The 22,792-nt window shown below is 43.7% G+C and overlaps 1 protein-coding gene across 4 annotated transcripts in view; it reads right to left on the reverse strand.

Moving 5' to 3' along the window:
* The window catches only part of LOC144764025 (uncharacterized), a 297,464-nt gene that overhangs the window by 204,943 nt on the left and 69,729 nt on the right, over window positions 1-22,792 (reverse strand). For all 4 annotated transcript variants that reach the window (XR_013596298.1, XM_078650155.1, XM_078650158.1 and 1 more), the window contains exon 2: window positions 15,042-15,154. Coding sequence is in view for 3 of the 4 variants with exons in the window: in XM_078650155.1 (XP_078506281.1) it covers window positions 15,042-15,065 (24 nt within the window). In the remaining variant the exon portion in view is untranslated. The remainder of the gene's footprint in view (window positions 1-15,041; window positions 15,155-22,792) is intronic.

Genomic DNA, 22,792 nt, shown 5'->3' on the forward strand with positions numbered 1-22,792 from the left:
TAGTCTTCCCTTGTTTTGCACCATGTGGCTTTCTGCCTGCAAGCCCCCTCCAGTTTCTGTTCCACAACAGAATATGCTTATGATGCAAGATGGAGAAATACAGAATTTAATTAACATTTGTGTTACTGCCCTCACATATTAGCCATCTTACAAAGGCCCATTTGTGTCCAATTTTCCCCTGCTACAACCGTATAATGGAGTATATCTGAGAATAAAGAACTATCATAATAGGAGGGGCCAATCCAAATTATCTACTACTGATACTATAGGCTAGTGATAGCAGGTAATGTCAAAATGTTGAACTTGCATTCAAGGTCCATTTGAGGAAAAGTTGAATGATATGAACACAAGTTAAGCCATTTTTGTATCAACCTGTCATTTTGTACATTGTTGTCTGTGGAGGTTTTCTATGTACATGCTGACTAGCGCATATTCTTGTTCGCTATGGCCTTGGAAAGTACCAAATGGGTGCTAAAGAAATTACACCCTGTTATTCATTTGTGCTTATTGTGAGAAAAAAATACCACAGACTTGTTCCATCTAATTTGCATTTAGTCAAACCATGTGAGTTTCACTTACATTGCTTGCCTTAAAAATGTAGTGTGGTTAGCAATTTTCTTTGTATGCATACCGGGAAGGCAATTTCCAATGGATTAGGGGTGGGGAGTGGAGTTTGCACACAGACTTGCTCGTTATCTGTGTATAAATACGAAAGGAGAATTGTTTCAGGTGTTCATTCCCTTCAGGGACTTGCGAATCCCGTGTTGGTTTGCGCCCATTCGTTTTGGATTTAGGTGGACAAGAGTGGTAGTATCCAGGGCGCAAGTGTGCGCTTTCCAAACTTCTAGGAATACTCATATATATATATATATATATATATATATATATATACACACACACAATAAATAAAGGATCTGAAGGTCAAACATTAATTATGCGCATTTCTACTTGATATTTTCAACAGATAACGTGTTCACTATTTACAAGGCATTTTCCAACTTAAAATATTTGATTTGTCTTTGGACATTTGTTATCTGTATGACTTGCCCTAATGTTTTGACTGTCTTTCAGGGGATCCCAGTGGATCACAAGCAGAGTACACGGAGTTGGCTCTTCATCCTTAAATTACAAACTAGAAAGTGAGGCCATCACTCAGAGTACACTGCACACTTATGGTTTTTCACCAGGTATGCCAAGCAGAGATCTGCCGTTTCCAAATTACTTTAGACCTTGCTTCAATAGGAAAGGTTCAGCCAGACCTACTGGTCTTTTCCACTCCAGACAGGAAACAAGCAATCATTGGCTGTTTTTTAGCAGTCAGTGAAGTACAACTACATCCTGTAGCACAGCAAGCACGGGTCAGACAACTGGGATAACCCATCACTGCCAGGGGTCCACTGCAACAAAAAGTGATGGAATGAATTATTCTCACCCACTGGCAAGCACTCAAACAACATTCCACTCCAGGAGCACACACAACTAATTAGGAGTGTAACTTTGTACAGGCATTCCACCACCCACTTTTTCAAGATAATCTTCCAGTTATGACAATGATGAGACAACCAAGGGCACAAACTGAGATGGCTATACAGTACCTTGTGGACAGTATATTCATCATGATGATTTAAGAAAATAAATAACCAAAGTCTACTTTTAAAGTATATTCTACCACCTACAGAGCATAGCCCATATATCCAACAGAGCTGAGATACAAGGAATTTCACAGTTCATTCATTAAGCCCCGACTCTCAATCTACACACAGACCGTTATACACACCTGAACAGATCACCACTTGTCAATGCAGATTCTCAGCTGTGATGGAAACCTCTGGGGCAATGACCACACTACAGGACCATACTGGTGGTACACATAGAACACATCAAGCCAGGCATAACGCTGAATGAATTCAGAGCAATTGTGAATGAAACATGTACTGCACGATCTCATCAGGTCTATAAGCAAGCGTACAAAACTAGCCACTGCCATAAAGACGTTTAAATAATAGGATTCTTGCAAAACTCTTCACCACATAATTGAATAATCTGCCAATAGTAACAAATGGAACAGAGCCATGGCAATGGTTGTCCTACCATCGTCAGCAAAAAATGAGGAGCTATTGTAATTTTGGATCCTTGACATGTTGGCCGCCTCTGCCTACTGGTTGGCACATGGGCTTGATTATTTCTAATCAATTTTATTTTTGAAGTGGCACTCACCAGGGCGGTCCATCTGATTTGTTGTCTAACATGACAGGACTTTTAGCCAAACCTCCTGTTTGATACAATTTCAACAATAAGAATGAAGACCCAAAGCACATATCTTGGGTCTTGTTAAAGTTAAGTGTATTGGGTAATACAACACAGCAACGCCAGGCAAGGGAAAACTAGAGACAAATGCACACAGTGTGTCGAGTTTACCTCTCAAGACCATCAGATACCATAACTTAGCCATAACACCCAATCAGGAGATTTAGACATTCACACTTTGCTTTGCCCTAGTTCTATAAGAAGGGTTGTCAACCATAGGGAAGCCATTATTTAGCAAACAGCGACTTTGAAAATGTTATGTTAAATGAATACCCATGTGTGCAAAGCAGAAAGTACTCCGTTCTTGCCTCTGACCGACAGCATGCCACTTCGCTGATGACCACTAGTTTATCAATGGCCACTATCACAGAGACAAATTGACTTCAACTTGAAAAAAGAGACTAATTTAAGCCTACAGGAACCTTCTCGGATGTTCTTCTTGGGGACGTCATCCAGTCAGGAAAGCAGAGATGGTGGTGACAAGGGTGAAGGCGGTGTGAAAGTCTATTCTGAGGATGCACCTTCAAGGCAAATCCTCAAGCTGAAGGCTAGCATGATGTAGATATTCAATAGGTGCCTGGTGACTCAGAAAATGGCAACTCCTCCGGACACTTAGTGCCTCAGAGACAGGCTCCAGTGTTTCCTCGGCCATCCATGTTCGAAGTTCCTGTGGATAGCTTGAATGTTCTGAAACAAATGATGAAAGAGTGCAAAAGCAGCTTCAGTATAACTTCTTCAGACTTGGAGACGACCCATATCCGGTTTGCAACTTCAAGCGCTGGCCATCTTGCAACCAGATGTCATGCCTCCACATGAGTCTGGTAGTGCACACCCGAGGCCATCAGCGCCACCGCCGATCCACCAGGTACAACCACGTACTCATTCTGCACGACCGTCACCTACTGCAAGCATACAGCTGAAGCAGTGCAGAGACAACAGGATTTCTAGTGAAAAGTCTTCCTGGTCTGAAAGACGTCTGGGAAATGGAGCCTCATCCTAGACTTCTGGGAACTTCAGAATTTCTTCAAGTGGCCAACCTTCAAGATCATCTCCCGCCTCAACATTTTTTCAGTTCATCAATGGGCTAGGGATCTGCAAGATGTGCATTTCCACAGCCCCAGACCTGCAAGTACGAGATTTGCTGGTACAAACGTTTGTGGGACTACGTACAACTCAAAAGTTTGCCTTTTGAGCACAAGTCAGAGTAGATGTTCACCAAATACCTTGCCCCTGTGGCGACTTACCTCCATCCTGTAGGAGTGCAGGCTTTCTCTGTACAAGCTCTTCAAAGTGCCCTTGGAACAGCAAGCTACTCACGCAATGCTACCTATTCCACGCCTGCTGAAAAGGTTTGGTCTCTCTAAAAAAGGAAGTCCAAACTCACTCCAAGCAGGCATGAACTTTTCTTAGGAACTTCACTGTGAAAGAACACTTGCATTTTCAAGACTAAGGGACACAATTCATGTTCTAATTTGAGAGATCGCCCAGAAAGCAAAAACAATTGCTGTCCACAAGTACTGCTGGGTAAGACGTCAGACTGTATGCTGCTTATTCCTGCAGATGACTGTTGCATGAGGGAGTTGGACGTTTGGTGGATGCAGTTGACGGAGCAATGGATGAATTTATCTTGTTCATTGGGGAAACCAGAAACGCATTCACATGATGAAAAGAGAGCAGGCACATCTTTGTGAGGCAGGACGTCTATGTACAGGAGCCCCAATTCAATCTGGCAACAGAGGCCTCTGTACTATCTTTGGAGTTTTCAACAAGTGGATTCTCAACTCCTTAAGAGAGCCTACATGTCGGCTTCCTGGAACTCAGGGTGGTCAATCTCAATGCCTTTTTAGGTCAAGCCTGGGGAGGGCATTCACTGCTCTGCGAGGAATGCTGTATTGAGGTAGGGACTTGAAGCTCCGCCCACCCTTTTCACTGGCTTGCGTCATTGTCCATTGTAAACTGTGGCTGTTCATTTGTCACAAGGCTTAGTAGTCCCTCTTTAGTTACGCCTTGTCTCATTTTGTAACCTCCCATGGTGACACCCCGTTACGTGTTGTTGCTCGGTAGGCTTTAATTACAGCCTTCAAGGACTATTTTCTCAAATAACTGTCGCACACTCTCTGCAAACACTTTATTTTTATAGAACGCATTTGAAAAGCAATAGGTCGTGCATTTGCGCGAGTTTAAACTTTTGGCACTGTAAATGACAATGCTTTTTATCAGTTTATTTAAAAAAAAACACATAAAAGGCATTCTCCTTTACAATGCCAATAGCCCCAACTGTCAAATAAGAGACCTATTGCATTGCAAATGCTTGTTATGTGTCTCTGAACAAAAGATTCTGGTCATAGACAGCATGGCTGCACTATACTACATCAAGAAATTTGATGGCACAAATTCTGTATGGTGGCAAACGAAGCAAAAAAACTGACACTGGACCTAACAACATGGAATCACAAACAGAGATGTCATAAGTATGTCTAGAATTCTATGTGAATAGCACACAACTTCTGCAAAAAAGATCAACTTTTTGTCTCTTCTGGCTACTCTCATAAGAGCTGTCCCATTTCAAAGAAGGGCATTTCCACGTGGATTATGTTATGTTATAGCGATTTGTAAAGCGCAACTGTTACCAACAAGCATTTCCAATGCAATAGGTCTCGCATTTGCGGAAATTTAAGCTATTGGCATCCTTAGCTTCCCCCTCTCTCCCACCTCCTATTCTCAGCCCTCACTACCCACCTGTCTCCCCCACCGTCTTCAGCCTGCACTCACTCTTCTACTCACCGGCACCGTCTTCCACTGAAGTCACTACCTATGCTCCCCACCCACCGCCTGTCTCACCTACATCACCCACACCCCTCGCCCACAAACACGTTCACACTTTGAATACCATCCCACCCTTTAGCACCGCTGAACCCCTCAACAACGCCAGTATACCCCCCCCCCCCCGATACCCTGCCTGCCCCCAGATCACCACTCAATCACTCACCAACGGCTCTCTCCACCAACACCTTCCCCAATGACCCCCCTGACCTGACTTTATCCACCCTCCAACAAGTCAAAGAGGAAATCTTACAAATCAAAAAAGAAGTCCACGCTATCAAAGACCTCCTCTCCTCACAGCCCAGTCTACCTCGCACCATCCCACTACCCTACAAACGACGCACCCTCCCTACATACCCTCGCCCCCGACGTCACCAGCAATGGCCTACTATCCCCGTTCGCAATAACTCCCACCGCCCCCGTCGTGTTCTCAACCCCTTGTCGGACCGCGACCTATGCTCTCTCCTTCACTCTTATGGCCCAGGTCCGGTAAAAGACTTTTCCAACTCACACATCACCATACCCACAATTCTTACAAACACTCGGAAGCTCCCAACACTCAACAACAGAGGCTCCGTCCCTAACAACCTCAGAAAAGTTCCCCTCACATTAGATAGCTCGACCACCCTACTCTCTCCCAAACTCAAATGCATCCTACTAAACTGCAGATCGGCCCAGAGACATTCCTCCGACATCGCGGATCTCGTCTCAGAAAGCGATCTGGACCTAGCCATTCTAACGGAAACGTGGCTCACTGAAGCCTCTACCCCGATTATGGACATACTAGTCCCCCCCAATTATCACATCATTAGGCTGGACAGGTCTCCTGGCAAGACGGGCGGGGGAATTGCATGCATCTTTAGGAGCAACCTCTCCGTTACTCGAGTCACCTCCCCTTCCCTTTCCTCCTGTGAACTCCTCTGCCTCGACATCACCAGTGAGGGCAAACAAGCCTGTGCTTTACATCTCATCTATCACCCGCCTGGTGACAATCTCATATTCACCCAACAACTCATGGACATGATCACTTCCAATGCCGGTCGGCAGACCACTCAAGTCTACCTGGGGGACTTCAATCTCCACTGGAACGATCAGAAAGACACCGTGGTGAATAGTCTCAAATCGTTCCTCAATGCGCTTGACCTCAGCCAATTATGCGATAAACCAACACACGACAAAGGCGCGATTCTCGATCTCATCATTGCCAAAGAGAACGCTATTCAACTGGAGGCGATTCTACCCTGCGATTGGTCAGATCACCACATTATCACCTTCTTTATCAACGAAAAAGTTAAACCTAACCCTACTCAACCAATCAAATCCAAAATATGGAAAAGGGATCTGAAGAATCTTAACCCCTCAACCCTACCACCCCACATCGGCAACCTCCTCCTTCCCCCTTCAGGTGCCTCAGATGTTCAATCACTAACTGACCACTACCTTGACTCTATGAATACAATAGTCAATGAAGTCGCCCCTTTGCAACTGAAGAGTCTCCACCAAAATTTCTAACCCCTGGTATGATGACAGACTCAATGACGAGAGGCGTAATATGCGAATGGCAGAGCGCACCTGGAGATCGGACCCTTCAGCACTGCATCTCAAAAAGCTTAAGAACAAGAGAAATGCCTACTTTAGGAATATAAAGCGCACAAAGTCGGACTTCTTCAGCCGCCAGTTGGACCAAGCGAAGAACAGGCCAAGAAAACTGTTCGAGCTAATCCAGACCCAAACAAAGGCACAACCCACACAATCAAACAGCACAACAAATGGCACCCCACACTGTGAAGCCTTCTCTGCTTTCTTTAAACTAAAGACTGACAACATAAGAAATGACCTCATCATGGATGTAAGCCGATACCCCAACCACACCAGAATGGCAGACACTCAACCTAAAAACAAGGCATCCTGGCAGTACTTCGATACCTATTCGGAAGAAGCAATACACAAACTGCTCTGCACCTTGAAGCCCTCTAATCACCTCACAGACCCTCTACCTGCTAATGCTGTAAAAGACTTTACCCCCTTGCTCCTCCCTCTCTGGACCAAGATCATCAACAGCTCTTTGCAGCAAGGCCACATTCCAGACTCCCTTAAGGTGGGGCAAGTCACGCCTATACTCAAGAAACCTACTGCTGATCCGTCTGACCTAAACAACTATCGGCCCATCACCAATATCCCCACCCTGGCCAAACTGCTGGAGAAATGTGTCCAACTCCAACTAACAAAACACATTGATCAATTTGACCTCCTCAACCCTCATCAATCAGGTTTCAGAGCGAAACATAGCACGGAAACAGCTATGACACACATAATTGATGACGCCCTCCAAATTCTGGATCGCAATGAGTCCTGCCTCCTCATCCTTCTTGACCTCTCGTCAGCATTTGACACGGTCAAACATGAGAACTTGCTGGAGCTGCTAAATACTCGAATGGGGCTATCGGGAACTGTTCTCAAGTGGTTTTCGTCCTTCCTTCACAATCGGTCTCAGAGGTTCAAGATCGACAATGTGCTATCTACACCTATGCCTGCAGATCTAGGTGTTCCACAAGGATCCACCCTCTCCCCTACACTGTTCAACCTCGTTATGGAACCGCTCGCCACCTTGCTTCAAGCATCCAATGTTCAATTCCATATGTACGCCGATGACACACAACTCTATCTAAAGTTACAATCCCCGGAAGATATCAAACATCTGAATTCCACGCTTATTAACACCCAATCTTGGCTGGCCAATAATCACCTCAAACTAAATGCGCTGAAAACTGAGTTCCTACTCATCTCACCCCCGGCGAAAACGTCCTCCACCCAAACCTGGCTCAACAACCTAACAGCACTCAATGTCCAACCTACCATCGTGGACTCGGCGAAATCCCTAGGCATCACACTCGACGCCAAGCTCAACATGCAGCAGCACGTCAGCAAAGCCACTAAAGCAGCTAATTTCCAAATTAACACGCTGAGGAAAATTAAACCCTTCCTCCCGGCCAAAGACTTCCAAACTGCTGTACAAGCTTTAGTCATCCCTCGAATTGACTACGGAATTGCGGCCCTCAGCGGTCTCCCGCTATCCACAACAGCACCCTTAAGAGCCTCCCTGAACGCTGCCGCGAGACTCATTACTGGCTCCAGAAAGCATTCGCACATATCCCCAGACTTAAAGTCTCTAAAATGGCTGCCTTTTGAAGCCAGAATACAGCTAAAAATTGCAGTTATGACACACGCGGCCGTGCACCACAAGGCACCCAACTACCTCGCTCAAAAGCTGTCTATATCAGGAGGCTCGAGAACCAATAGGAGCACAAAAAATCTACTCCTGAAACCTCGTAGATTCCGGAAAGCGAAAACCTACAAGCGCTCCTTCTCAGGAATGGCACCCAGGATCTGGAATGCGCTCCCTCCTGAAACCAGGCTGATATCCTCCACGGCACTCTTCAAGAAAGAGGTGAAAACCATCCTTCTGGCCAAGATCTCCTGATCGCTATAGATGTTGGTTCAGAGACTCTGCATTGTATCACTGCTCACCCTATCCCTTGGCACTACACTTTACCTGTAGAGTGGCACTACCACGCTACTCTCTTACTATCGACCAAGATATGATACACGTTGGTTTACTGATCCACCTGAACACCTCTGTATTGGGACCAATGACTTGTGCTGTCCTATATTACTTCCCTACCTGATTGTATATGGATTGGTTTTATGTATGCTTTTTATTATCCATGTTATTACCATCTTATTGTTATTGTCACCGTGTTATTGTTGCTTTATCCATGTTATTACCATGTTATTGACTTTTATACTGTTCCCAGTATCTCTGTTGACTCCTACTGCCCCTACACTGTCTTTGTGAAGCGCTCTGATATCTGTAAGGATCCTGTTCGCGCTATATAAAACTTTGAATAAATAAATAAAATAAAATAAATAAAATTGTAAATGACAATGCCTTTTATTTATCTGTTCTCAAAACCAACACATAGGTAAAAGGTTTGTCAGTTACAATGCCAGTAGCTCAAATTTGCGAGACCTATTGCATTGCAAATGCTTGTTTATTCTTGGCGAAGTCAAAACTTTGTTACATATAGCCTATACATGTGATGCAATTGGGTGGCCTTGTGAGAAAAGAAATTGGAAGTTAAACTGAACAACTGAAAGTACGCCATAACTAATACCTGCTATGGGGCTGAAATGTATAGGTGTCTACTGGCTTATGCGACTGGTACCACATGACCGGAGCTCCTAATAAAACTCGTGCAAGGCTAGGAGGAGAATTAAGAGCTGGCGGCAGTGCGCCCACCTGTCGGCACTCCTCGTTACTATGCATGTTGTATGAAGTTATTTACAGTATCGTAATTGCATTTATATAGCGCTTACTACCCCCTGATGAGGTGTCCAAACTATTTGACAAACGAACCCTCAAAACACCCAACCAGGGTCGGCAGAAGGCTGTGGCTGTATTACCAGCTGAGCTGGAATCAGGCAGTTAACTGCCAATCAACACAATAGTGGTTGGAACGGAAGGTACCGGGTCACACAAAACTGTCAATCTCTGGTGCAAAAATAGAAAGTGGAAACAAGTCAATGAAAGGTGCAAGGAAGGAACACAAGCGTCGTCAGCAGTGCAGAAAGCCAGAAGGTGTCTCAGTGAGAAAGTCACTTACGATGCAGGCCTGTGGACAGCCTGCTCTGACAGGGTTGGATCCAGACAGGGCCACCCAGCCTTTCATGCTTCCGAGGTCACCATTGATGTGGATGACAATGAACATTGCTATTGGGACTTAGAAATCGGTGTAGGTGTGCAGTATATGACTGTTATATAGCTCAAAAGCCAACGTTTTACTTACCTCTGAAGCTACTGCATAGAATAAACGCACTCTCCCTGCAGCATGGTCAGAAAGTCAAGCAAAGCCAGGCCGAGGTGCTTTCAATGGGGGTCTACCGCCTGGGCCAGCCTTGATCTAGGTCAATTTACTAGTATGGCCTCTACTGCAGAGCAGGCTACAAGCAAAGGCAAGGCTCGAATGCTGGCGCATGGCAGATCTTCGTGTTTCACTAAAGGCAATGGTATCCGCCAGAAGCATTTGGAGAATTGTCTCTTTGGATGGTGGAGCATCCTGGATTGGATTCTTGCACCTGCAGTGCTTGGCATCATGCAAGCACTGATTTTTAAAGGAAATATGGCTGACTGAAACACCTGTCAATCATGCTTTCAAAGAACCATAAAGCCCAGGACATGTACAAGAGGCTTTGTCGTTTGAGGGGTAATACCACTGAGGGGTGAGGGACTGATTGTTTTTTTTTAGGACCAGGTGCTCAAACCTAACAGCCAAATTAGCAGAATTGTAAAAACAGAGCCAACCTACTCTGTACGATGAAAAGTCGTAAGAGCATCAGTTGTAATAGGCAATTGTTTTAGGAGGTTGCTGAAGGCTGAAGCCTCTCTATTGGAAAACAATCAGGGACAGTGGCCACCTTTGGCATAGGCCAACGCAGGTTAAAACTTTTAGCTGTATTAGAAGTAACTTCAAACTCCAGTTTGTCCCTTCATACAGTCAACGTAGGAAAACATGTTGACCAACTTCCAGCTTATTAAATTTGGGTAGTCAACGGATGGGCTCTGGTAAAAGGTTCAGACAGACTGATGCATGTGAAATAATCCGGCAGCTGCAGACATTCTCAGCAGAGGTCTGCCACTGCTAAGGCAAATGTCAGTCAGTTTCAGGATTCAGTCTGAAATGGATCCGATTCAAGCCCGGCGCTAAAAACCTGCAGGCAATGGAGGGCGAGCTGCTTATGCGGCCTCTTATGGAGGGGTGGGGGCAGAACACATATGAAAGCAGTGCAGTGGAGCAGGCGCGGCGCAGAAATGGATCATAGAGATGTGGTTTGGGCATCATTGTAGGCACGCAGTGGTCCGTGAAATGAGGCGGTTCACCCCATTCGGGGAATTAATGTGACTTATACAAACTACCCGACCGTAGTTTATGAAGCCTCGTGTACCGCCTGCGGAGCGAAGCACCTTATTATAGCACGCATGCTCTCTTGAAAAATAGCAACAAGACGCTCCATTTCGCAGTTCTCAAGGTTAATTGCAGCCCATAAGAGAGTCGCCGAGCGCGCGATCACAACGCCAGCTCTTGCGCACGGCACGGGCCGTCCATCTTTCCCTTTCGCGCTCTGGTGACAGGATGTAAACATTTAAGAACAAGCCAGCAACAAAACAAAAAAACTGCGTGGTGAAAACGAGGCCTGACACACAAATAGCATTTCCGGCCGGGAGAAAGGGGAGGCGTGACACGCACCTGAAGGGGCAGAGAAACAACGGAGCGGGCTGCGGAGTCTGGACACGGAGGGACAGGACGAGAGGAGCCGGTGAGGGGGGGCATCGAGGGACAAGAGGGGCGGGTGAGTTTGCCTGTATGTTTGTGTCTGTGTGCCTGCGCCTGTGTGTGTGTGTGTGTGTGTGTGTGTGTGTGTGTGTGTGTGTGTGTGCGTGTGTGTGTGCGTGCCTGCGCCTGTATGAGTGTGTGTGCCTGTGCCTGCGTGCATTCACCAACGCGAAAGCGTGAGCGTTCACGAGGTCAAATCTCCGGCAGGAGAAGCTCGTGACAGTCTGCTGTCCACATTACCCCAAAAGTGATCACATAAGTTGTCGAGACCTAGACAGCAAAGCTTTCGCTTTGCTTTCGTCTAGGCTCGACCTAAAAAGGTGTCCTGGTGCTAGGAGAAGGCCTAAAGAGAAATCAAACCAGATAGAGTGAAAGGCACATCGGTTTGGATCAGTTTGTGAAAAGCCAAGTTTTTATTGTATTCCTGAAAGCAAGAAGGTTGGTCGTGCTTCTTAGAGAAAGAGGAAGTGCATTCCAGGCCTTTGCTGCGTTAACTGAGAAACTTCTGCCCCCCCAGTTAACCTTTCACCCTAGGTACTGTCACCAATTTGGCGTCAGAAGATCGTAATGTTCTGGTCGGGATTACTGCTTGAGCTGCCTTTCTCATCATGGCCAGGACGTCTGAGAAAGAAAAAGGGACTCCTACATCGAGGCATGACAGCACTACTCACTAGGGCGCTCCACAAGAACATCTATAACGATGCAGAGTGGGTGCCCCCAGTAGTCACAAAGCACGCCTGCTTAGACATCCACTTAAGATCCGCAGCACTAATTGGGCAGATGGTGCTGCGTAACCTTTACCTTTAAGGTGAGCATCGATTCTGCGGTCTACAGTTCTTTACCTTTTGTACTGCTTTGTTAATCTGCTATGAAAGATACAATGCTGATCAAGAAAAAGTTACTTCCCTCTAACAACATTTCTTAAGTTAACTTTCATATGTTTACAAGACCCTCCTTACTCTGGTTCGTGAGTCATGAGACTCCAATATACTACTTTGATGAGCCATGAAACTCCGATCCGTTGCGCTCGCAGGGTGGTTGCGGCCCTGTATTGCCACCTCTAGTCTATTAATCATGGAAAGGGTCGACATTCATCCCAATCCACAAAACGGGCAGCAAGAACTTACCAGCCAATTATCGGTTAGTAGCCCTGATCGATAATTAAGCCAAATACTTTGCGGGAACATTGCTGGAGGAATTGTCAATCTGGGCAGAAAACAACAAAATAATCCTGCCAAACCAGACAGGATTCCGAAAAAACTCCGGCAAAATAACTAACATCATGGCAATGTCACTGTTAATGGACATGGCAAAAATCAGGAAAACTCAGCTCCATATCCGCTTTATCGACTAAAACCGCGTTTGACAATGTGGAGAGGCCCAAACTGTAGTCTAAGTTAGCCAGATGGGGCATCCCTAATAACCTTCTATCAATGATCATGCTCCTACACTCCGACACCTGGGTTCAAGTCAAATTGGGCTCAGGAACGCATCTCTCAGGAAAAATCAAAACATCTAAAGGTCTCAAACAGGGCTGGGTGCTGGCCGCCATGTTATTCAATCTATTCATGGCAGACTTAACTCTGGCACTCAATAACTGTAATTCACACGCACCCAGATTAGGGGGCTCCCCACTATCTAATTTACTTTATGCGGACGACATAGTCCTACTCAGCCACACGGCAGTGGGCCTGCAACATCTCCTGAATTACCTAGAGTTCTACGTTGAAGAAAACAGTCTCTCAATAAACTTAAGCAAATCGAGGACCATGACAATCAACAGGAATCGAAAAAAGAGCTACCTATGGTACCTGGGTAACAAGCATATCAAAACAGCAGAGGCTTACAAGTACCTGGGAATCTATATAGACAAAGAAGGTTCATTCAGTCGCCAGCAAGAGGAGATTAAAAGGAAAGGGATGATCCTTGCACTTTCTAGGAAAGGTTTATCAGCTAAACTGCTTGGCCCCGCTCTAAGTCCACTCTTGATGGTAGCCCGGGCTAAAATACTACCTTCTATTACTTACGGTACTGAGGCACTGTGTGGGAGAGCTAGCAACCTCCTGGATAAAACACTTGTCAAAGCATATAGAACAATGTTCAGCCTCCCGACCTACACCTCACCGGCACAAATTTGACTGGCGTTTGGTCTGATAAAGCAAACCTGGGCCAGCTACGGAGCTTTCATCAATTGCTGGCACAAGATCAGGTCAGCAAACTCTAACACATTAAACCACCTCCTCTGGCAAGAGATCCAACAGAGGCAGAACTCACCCACAGGTCAATATCTTCAGGATGCATTGACAACCACAGGCCTTTCCCCCTTATGGGACACACACTGCCTCCATTCAGCGTTTAAAAAAACGGTGTGGAAGACGCTGAAGATACACTCATTGCTACAGGACAAGGCAACCTTTTCTGTCAGAGCGCACGCCTGGATGACTCTGTTCACATATAAGACCCTAGCCCCACAACAGTCTTTTAACTTGGGATACTCAAAAGTAAAGAAATTATTAAAATTCTTAAAGTTCCGGCTGGGAGTGTTGCCAACCATGCAGAAGCTCCCTCCCTGGAAAAGGGTGCAGGCTTTCACTCTATGCAGCCTGTGCAAAAAGGATCAGGGCGACATCACACATATCATCTGCACTTGCACGGAGATGCGTCAAGAAAGGAGGCAGCTGCTAAAAACTCCCTTTGATCAAAGAGGGAGCAGGACGAGGAGACAAGCAGTTTTGGCATGCTTTGATCCCTCATCGCTGCAATTGAACACAAGGCTAGTTAGATTCCTTGAAGCAGCTTGGGCAAAAATGCCAAACTGACTCTTAATCTGCAGGGTATCGGAATACTGGGGTAATTGTACTAAATGGACGACTAATTGTCACAGCGGATCGCATTTTTCTTATAGGTTGCAAAGGCACAAGCATTCCGGACGTTAGAACTGTAATGACACAGAAGCATTTTTAGTTGTTCATGCTGCGACGTTCATGAGGGAGCACGAACATTTTTAATACGGTTTTATTTTTTGTAAGTATTGCAATGGTTTTAAGTAACTATGCAAATAAAGTCTTACCTGTTATCTGTTAAAAAAAAAAAAAATAACTCTAGTCTATTGTGGTTTCCACCTTAATGGACTGTACTGTTACACGGCTAAATAAACATTGACTTGCAAAGGTCACTAGCCAGATTGCAGGAAGTAATTCAAGCATGTGAGTCCATGAAAGACACAGTCCTGGAGAACTTTGGTTACAGAAGTAATTGACCTCTTCCCAATGCATATAAACTACACATGCAAAATATAAATAAAACCATTATAAACATGTATCTTGTCCAACACGCTCTCACTTTAAGGTACTGACTGTATGCGGTGTGAGAAAAGCCATGCCAAGATTTGATATTCATTTAGTGTATTTAAACATTGTTCCAGAGGCCAGACAGAGGAGTGAACAACAGTAAGAGGGTGGTTTATAGTTAGGTAACCGGACCCAAGACATTGGTGAAAAGGTATCACTCATTTCTTACCCGAGCGGAGACCTGTTCACACATGTTCCCTCAAGTCTCTGCTTTCATAAATTCAGGCAGAAAGATTTTCAGTCTTGGAGGCCACTGGTGTAGGACGTTGATGGGAGCAAAACCTAGTAATATATAAAACATTAAAAAATTAGAAATTCTGGCTGTAGACCGCATTGGTCAAGAACTTTACAAGAATGAGGAGCAATTCTTTTTTTGGAGCTACTATAAAGAAGATTTGGAAACTGACAGCTGAACACACATATTCAATGATATTTCACAAAGACATCTTAAAGAACAAATGTTTGTCAGAACAACAACGCACTGAAATCTGTACCAAAATATCAAGGATTACTTTGTGTACCGCTGTAGGAGTTTGTCCAACACAAGCATGTTTCTCATAGATTTATAAACATTATTGCCTACTGAAATGTTGCTTAAATCTTGCACTATACTTATTAGGACATTGTCATTCAAACATGTTCTGAAGGAGCTGCAAAGCATAAAATCGGATTAGTGAGACAATCTAGACCTCTAGCTTTAGTACACCTCAATAAGGGGATTTCTTGGCCTTCCACCAAGGTTTGCTAGTACTGTACGAGAAGCCGATTCATAAACGTACAAAAGTAAACCTACACATATAAATCTTCTCTTACACTTTCTAATAAAATGTACTACTTTTCTCTATTTCCCATTTAAGGGTGAAAATTGCCTGCAAAATGAAAACTTGCATGTTTCAAACGCCTGAATTTTGGGTGTGCACCTTAATTTACAAGCTTAACATTCCTGCTGATAGCTTTTCACACATAGGCAGAGATCACCACCCACAGAATGGAGATATTCCTATGGCAAAGTGTAGGATTTTTTTATTATTATTATTATTATTATTAAGAAAAGCTCTATTTAAAACTTTTACAAATTTTTAAAACATTTGTGACAATATTTTTATGACAAATATTCATGGAAATTAATTGAATATATTTAAAACAAAGAGCTAAAACGATACAGCACTATTAAATTAGTTGGGCATTCAATATTTAATTTATTTTAATATAATAAATTAAATTTTAAAAGCTGAATTTTTTAATACACATCCCACCAGAAGTAAAAAGATTATATTATGTATTACAAATATTACGTGTAAAATGTAGATTAATGTAATTAATACAAAAATAAAAGGTTGTTAAAATAATTTGCATATTGCTATATAATTTGTTGACCATTTAATAAAATTAAAAGATCAAATAAGTTGTTAACATTAGTTCGTTCGGGTTAGTATTTAGAGGTCCTGCTTCCATTAGTATTTTGGGGAGGGTGTTACAGCAGCAGTGGCTGGCTATGTGTGGTGCTGGAGAACATTTACTACTGTTTTGGGAATTTTGGGCTGTAGAAATTTTTGAAGTGCAGTTCGTGAACAGCAACGGACTTACTTTTATGTGGGTGGGTGCTTGTCCCTCCCTAACCCCCATCTAGCCAACCCGAAACACTTCCTAGCTCAACACCAAATCCCTTCTTTGAGTAAGTATTCCCCATTTTCCAGGCACTCTGTGAATAGTCCCCTCACTGTTTATTAATGAGCGTACACATATGATGTGCAGCGGTGGGGGTAGTGGTGGGTGTGGGCCATCAGGATCATCTACAATAGTTGGACATACATGGCTGCTAGCGGGTACGGTGAACAAAGTCTAGGTAGTGATTCAACTTGTATAGTCAAAATTTGCAATTGGGGAGCCAGGAACAATGCAGCTTGCAACTGGGGTGATTTGTTTTGCCTCTCCCCCCCCCCGATCCCCAGGGGACAGATTTACCATTTCATGCAATGGCCGATGCCCAAGCACTTCATGGTGATCAAATCCAATGAATGCTCTATTATTTAAGGGCCGAACTGAAACGCCACCAGGGCTGTTCTGCGTGAGGGCTCACAGGATGGCACACCAATGAAGGGAGAATTGTTTATTGTCTTAGAGTCTTTTCCATTGAATGGAATGTGCTATAGATGTAAACAGTCTGTCAGAAGCAGCCCATCTGTCTTCAGAATAGACATGAAAATTAAATATATCTCTATAAGTGACAGATATGTGGTCCTTCTGCCTGGTAAGAAGCCAGCTTGAAGCTTCCAGATAAAATCATGTTCATGGTCCATGCTCTCCAGCTACAATATCAAAAGGAAGCCTCTGTTGGGAAGATGAATCAAGGGAGAAAGAGCAATACAACACCAAGGCCTCCCTGCCCAGAGGAACACACTCAGATGATCTCTACGACGCTGAGGGGACGGTCAGCCTAATGTGGATCCTTTGATAGACAGGCATGGCTGCACTTCACCCTGTATAGACCTAGACCTGCCGGTTTAGAGCCATACACAAACTATGCAATCTATCCAATATAACAACCACATTGTTTCAGTTCTGCCACTCAGTGCAAAGCAGCGAGCACTAGCTGTTAAAATATTCATATTATGATCATTTATAACTCTGGTTCAGCAATCCATTTTACCCCACCATGGAAAAAACACCAAGCAACCAGCCAAGAATATCCTGCAGAAGAGGACCACCGCCCACACTAAGAGGCAGGCCTTGAAGCACTATCGAGAGCGGCTTCACAGGGAAATTCATCTACACAACACTAACTTTCAAAGTGTTAACCCAGGTGATACAAAATTCAGAAATAATGGTAACAAATACCATAACGCTAATATCTATGGAGCGCATCTATTGAATATATATTCAACCAAGCATGAAACCATCTAATTCACTAGAGACACAGTACTAACAATCCAAGACTTTCTGAAAGCAGACTGGATGAAAGCGTGCCAAGTGTGACAGCACCGTGAAACCCTAACAGTAGTAGTCGAGCGCCATACAAATCTCTCACACAACAAGTCTCTGTTACTATACTAATTCTGTTTAATTACAGACAGATGCACTGTTGAGTCGGCCCTCTTGCCCACCTTAAACAGATGTTTGCAGTGGGGAATGAACCAACCAATGGCGTTAGAAGAATTATTTTTTCACCAGCAAGGTTTAGCCAAGCCCTCGAACATCACCCGCTGCAGAGTTTGCTGGTTTACCTTGGCTTTCCCCAGCTCATCCCATCCGTGACGTTTCTATCGACAAGATCGTTTTCACTAGAAGGAAATACCATTTTTAACCTATTACAAGCATTGGCAATGAAAATAGATCCGGCTTTAGAGTAATGCTGTATGATAATGTGAAGTATTACAAGTAAATGCAATAGAAACATTAATGTATTTGTGTGATGCCAAAGAACTGTTGCATAATAGAAGTGTAAGTTATATGGTTGTGTGACGTGTACTCTCAAGCCAGACCTAAAACTCCTTGTAGGTTAATGAAGGACTGCCCTCCTCCCATCTCGGTTGCTTCCAGAGAAAAACAAATTCTCTAAGACACTAATAGCATTCTAGTGTCATGGGGTGGTGGCCCTGAATGCTCTAGTAAGGCAGCTGGATAAATAAACAAAACGATCAGTGCTTTGGAGGGCAAGCCCTTTTTTTGGAAGTACACATCGTCTGCCCAATCAAAAGAAGTACTCCTGACTCCCAACATATGGACAAACCAACACTCCTCTCTAGTGAGGACCATACAATTGTCTGGTGTCAGCTGTGCTGTCAATCTAGGCCATACAAACATGTGCACTATACTGTTCTATGTACAATATCATTGTGCAGAAAAAGAACACTGTGTGACACTGTTAAATAAGGATATGTGTAGTATACATTTGTGCACAAATCTCGGTTTCACACGCATCTAGATAAGCGTAAATCTGCTGTTTTCCCATGAACTTTGCGAAGGAAGACAACGAAAAATGTTAACGCGGCACTTCACTAAATTATATATGTAAGAATGTTAAGTGGGATGAAAAAACTAAGAGTCTCTAAAAGGGGTGCGGCCAATGAAATGAAGGGCGCAGCTTAAAACACATAAGTAAAAAATCTGTCCTTAGCATAGTGTGACGCCAAACTGGTATTTTGCGGTTTCTGTCATTGTATTAAGAAATATGATACACCAAGTAATATTATAACTACAACAAGCTAGCACTATTGCCTTAGCCAATGGTTGTTAGTTGCATAAAATAAATTAGCAACAACTATGGCTTTGCTGTATATAATATTGAAAATGCTTCAGTTCTGAAACGGTAAGACTGAAAAAACTATAAAGAGTCTCTTTGGTTACATCAAAGCCAGTAAAGGGTGGCACTGCTGCGGAGTTCAGATTTGTTTTTTTACCGTGAAGGTGAAGGTGAAAATGGAGAGCCCGATAGGGACCCATTTCAGCAACTGGTTTTAAGAACAGCCGCAGGACCCGGCTCACTTAAAGGCATGGGCTGCAGTGAAAACAATTCGAATTTCTCAAAGTGCTACATGAGGTGATGAAAAACAACCTGTCTTTCTAGGCACTGGCCTCTGAAGTGGTTCCCCTGCAGGCAAGGGAGGGTTTGAAAAAATAAAGCACCATAAATATATTACAACCTGTGGCAATTAAAATGTTACTCTAGGAGAGCAGCGCGTGGTGCAAAACAAGATGGCAGCCTAACGCGGAGCTCCGTCCCACGACGGGAGATGCTGTGTTGATTCCTGCAGTTCCAGCCCTCATAAACAACTGAAACGGTGTGCTCTACAGACGTCGGAACACCTACTGGACAGTCTGTGGGTATTAGCATGGCTTTTTCCACTCTTGTTTGGAGATATTCAAAAGAAACATACCTCCTAATTTTCAGCCGCCATTTTGTATTCCCTGCAATGCTGTTTTTCTCTTCAAGTGCATTACGCCTGAAGAAAACTTCAACTTAAATATACCTACCATGTTTTTTCTTATACAAGGCATGGTTTGTTTTGCATTTCATCAGATTTTTTCGACCAGCTGACTTCTGAGTTAATCTAATTTGGGAGTTCTTTTTAAAAATGAAAGTAGTATTTTCAACTCTTATCTTATGCCTTTTTATTCTTGAAACATAATTAACAACAATGTTTCTATATACTGAAACATTATACTCCCAATTCTCTACAATTTTCTGGTTCTTCAACGATTCTTTACTTATGGGAAGGAGTAAGAAACTACTTTTCATCAATAAAAAGTCTACTATTCGTGCTCCTGAATCTGGCTCTTCTCATACTGCTTCCTCAATACAAAGTACCGACAAGATGGTGCAATCTAATTCTTCGACACCAGTGGCTTCATCAACTTCTTCAATTAAAATGCAGACTCCTTCTTCTGCCGCCAAACGTCCTCAACAGGACCCTCCTTGTCCGCCAAAGTCCGTCTATCCTGTATCCTCGGACACTGTGCTGGATGAAATATGTGCCCTACGCCCATTTATTGAGGAAACAAATGCTCGTCTGCAAGCCTTAGACGCTAAATGGACTTATTTGGATTCTCGTATTACTAAGTTGGAAAAACACGTTGGAAAGTTACATGACATGTCTGTCAAGGTTGTTCCCTCAGAGAAGGAGGTCCTACTGTTGAAGAAATCTGCTAAAGATCTTGAGAATAGAAACAGACAAAATAATCTTCAATTAGATGGTCTTTCGGCAGGCTTGGAGGGTGACGATCCTGTACATTTTTTCACCAACTTCTTCCCAAAGCTTCTGGACCTCCCTCCACCAACAAACCTAATTATCCAGCGGGCTCATAGACTGACTTCTAAGTAGGTTTCTTCTAAACTAAGGGGTGTAATTTTCCTCTTTTTGAACTTTACTGACCTCCTACAAGTTTTAAAATGCTGCTAAAGCCAAAAAACAACTTACATGGTCTGGTTCTAAATTATTCATCTCAAAAGACGTTTCTTCAATAACTGTCAAAAGTCAGGAGGATTTTCTTGATCTTGGTCCTGCACTGCGCACAATGGGCGCAAGATATGGGTTATTTCATCCATGCTTCCACCTTTGAAGACCCAGTAGACTTGAGAAAATTCATTCAATGTCATTCCACATCAATGGAAATGGTCCTTCTTCTGCAGCTTTGATACCTTGACTTATCTCTTTTTACTGTACCATTGTTGTTCTATGTAACTTCATTAGCTATTTTTCCCCATGCAGGTTGTCTACTGTTTGCTGATATCTTTTTGTTGATATCTGATATTCTTATTTTTCTCCTCTGTTTTTATCTTCTCACAGAATTTGTCTTTGGAGTTTCCTAATGCATCCATTTCCTGCTCGTTCTATACACCTCCCTGTTGTGGTTTGTTTCTCCTGTTCGGGTATGCAGTCTTCACTTGTGTGTCGTCACTCGTCATTTTCTTCTAGTTCCCCCCTAAAGGTACATTTTACAATTGTCAATCCCTTTTCTCTACCCTCGTTATTATATATTTGTTTCTCTTTAATGGTTGACATGTACTGTCTTTTCTATTATTCGTACTTCTTTCCCCTTTCTCCTCTTTACTATCTTCCTTTTCTCTACTTTCCTTCCCTGTTTCGATTTTTTATCTCCCCTTGTTTATTACTGTTGATCATATGGTTTTATATATTGTTAAATTAATTTTCATTCAGGGTTATTTCCCGGAATGTGAAAGGTTTTATTGACCCCATTAAACGGAAGAGAATACTTTCTCATCTAGCCTCGTATGATCCGGACTTAGTCCTTTTACGGGAGACTCACTTGACAGAAGTAGAGGCTTTGAAGTTCAAACTGAGTTGGGTTGGTTTAGTTCTTGTTTCTCCTACCTCTAAGAAGAAAATGATGTGATTATCCTCGGTCACAAAAACTTACATCGTTCTGTTGTCTCTAAAGAGATAGATTCGGAAGGTAGGTGGTTATTAGTTAGGCTACTTATTAATAATATTTCATTGACTGTTTTATTGTATATGGCCAGACTCAACCGGACAATTCCTTTTGGCCTAACATTACGAAACAAGCATTTACAATGCAATGGTTTCGCCTTTGGAAAAGTTAGAGCTATTGGCATTGTAAATGACAAAATTTGTATTATGTGTTGGTTTTGAAAACAGATAAATAAGTAGTGTTACAGTAACATCCACAAGGAAAAGCCATATAGCGTCCAAGGCCAAAAAGCGGTTAACATATTAGATGTGGAGGGGTTAATACAATTAAAAGGGTCCAGATACTGGGGATGATTGGTGCGTCTGATACAGCAACGTGAGATCCCTGCGACTCGGCCATAGATAGCCGACAGGAAGGGGCCTGTCAGCGGTAAGATGTCAGTCCCTCGGGCCATGCGCGCCAGAGAGAGCACTCAGGATCCGAGCATAAAATCCACTCACTGGTACAGCAAAACCGCAAGAAGCTGGAAATTCGAGTCTTCAACTTAGTGGAGCAAGAGCATCACCTCCCGGACAGCAAAGACGTCCAGATGCATAAACACAGAAGAGCATCTTGAACATAGGCGCACAGACGCTCTCCGTCCACCTTATTCCATGAAGCACTGTCACAACAAACACCGCCCCCTTATCAGCTTGCACCCAGGGGCACAGTGCATTCAGATCACCAAACACACAAGCACACAACGCCTTTACATTTCCATGCCCTCGACACTGCCCCTTCATATACCTTTAACAGAAGAACCACGCCGCGGTCTATTCATTCCGATGGGCATCGCCCCTACTTCCATCACGCACAGCAGAAGCGCATCCCATCGGTGGCTTTCCGTACCCATTCACAGCCCCCGCCCAACCCCCGTGTACTATTATTTATCAACGTAAGAACACACGAGCTGTCTCGTCCCTGCACAGTATATAATGCATCTCACATCATTGGTACCCAGAAGCAGTGAAGACTTCATGCATACTCCAT

The sequence above is a fragment of the Lissotriton helveticus genome, chromosome 6, assembly GCF_964261635.1.
Source record: "Lissotriton helveticus chromosome 6, aLisHel1.1, whole genome shotgun sequence".
NCBI classification, from domain to species: domain Eukaryota; kingdom Metazoa; phylum Chordata; class Amphibia; order Caudata; family Salamandridae; genus Lissotriton; species Lissotriton helveticus.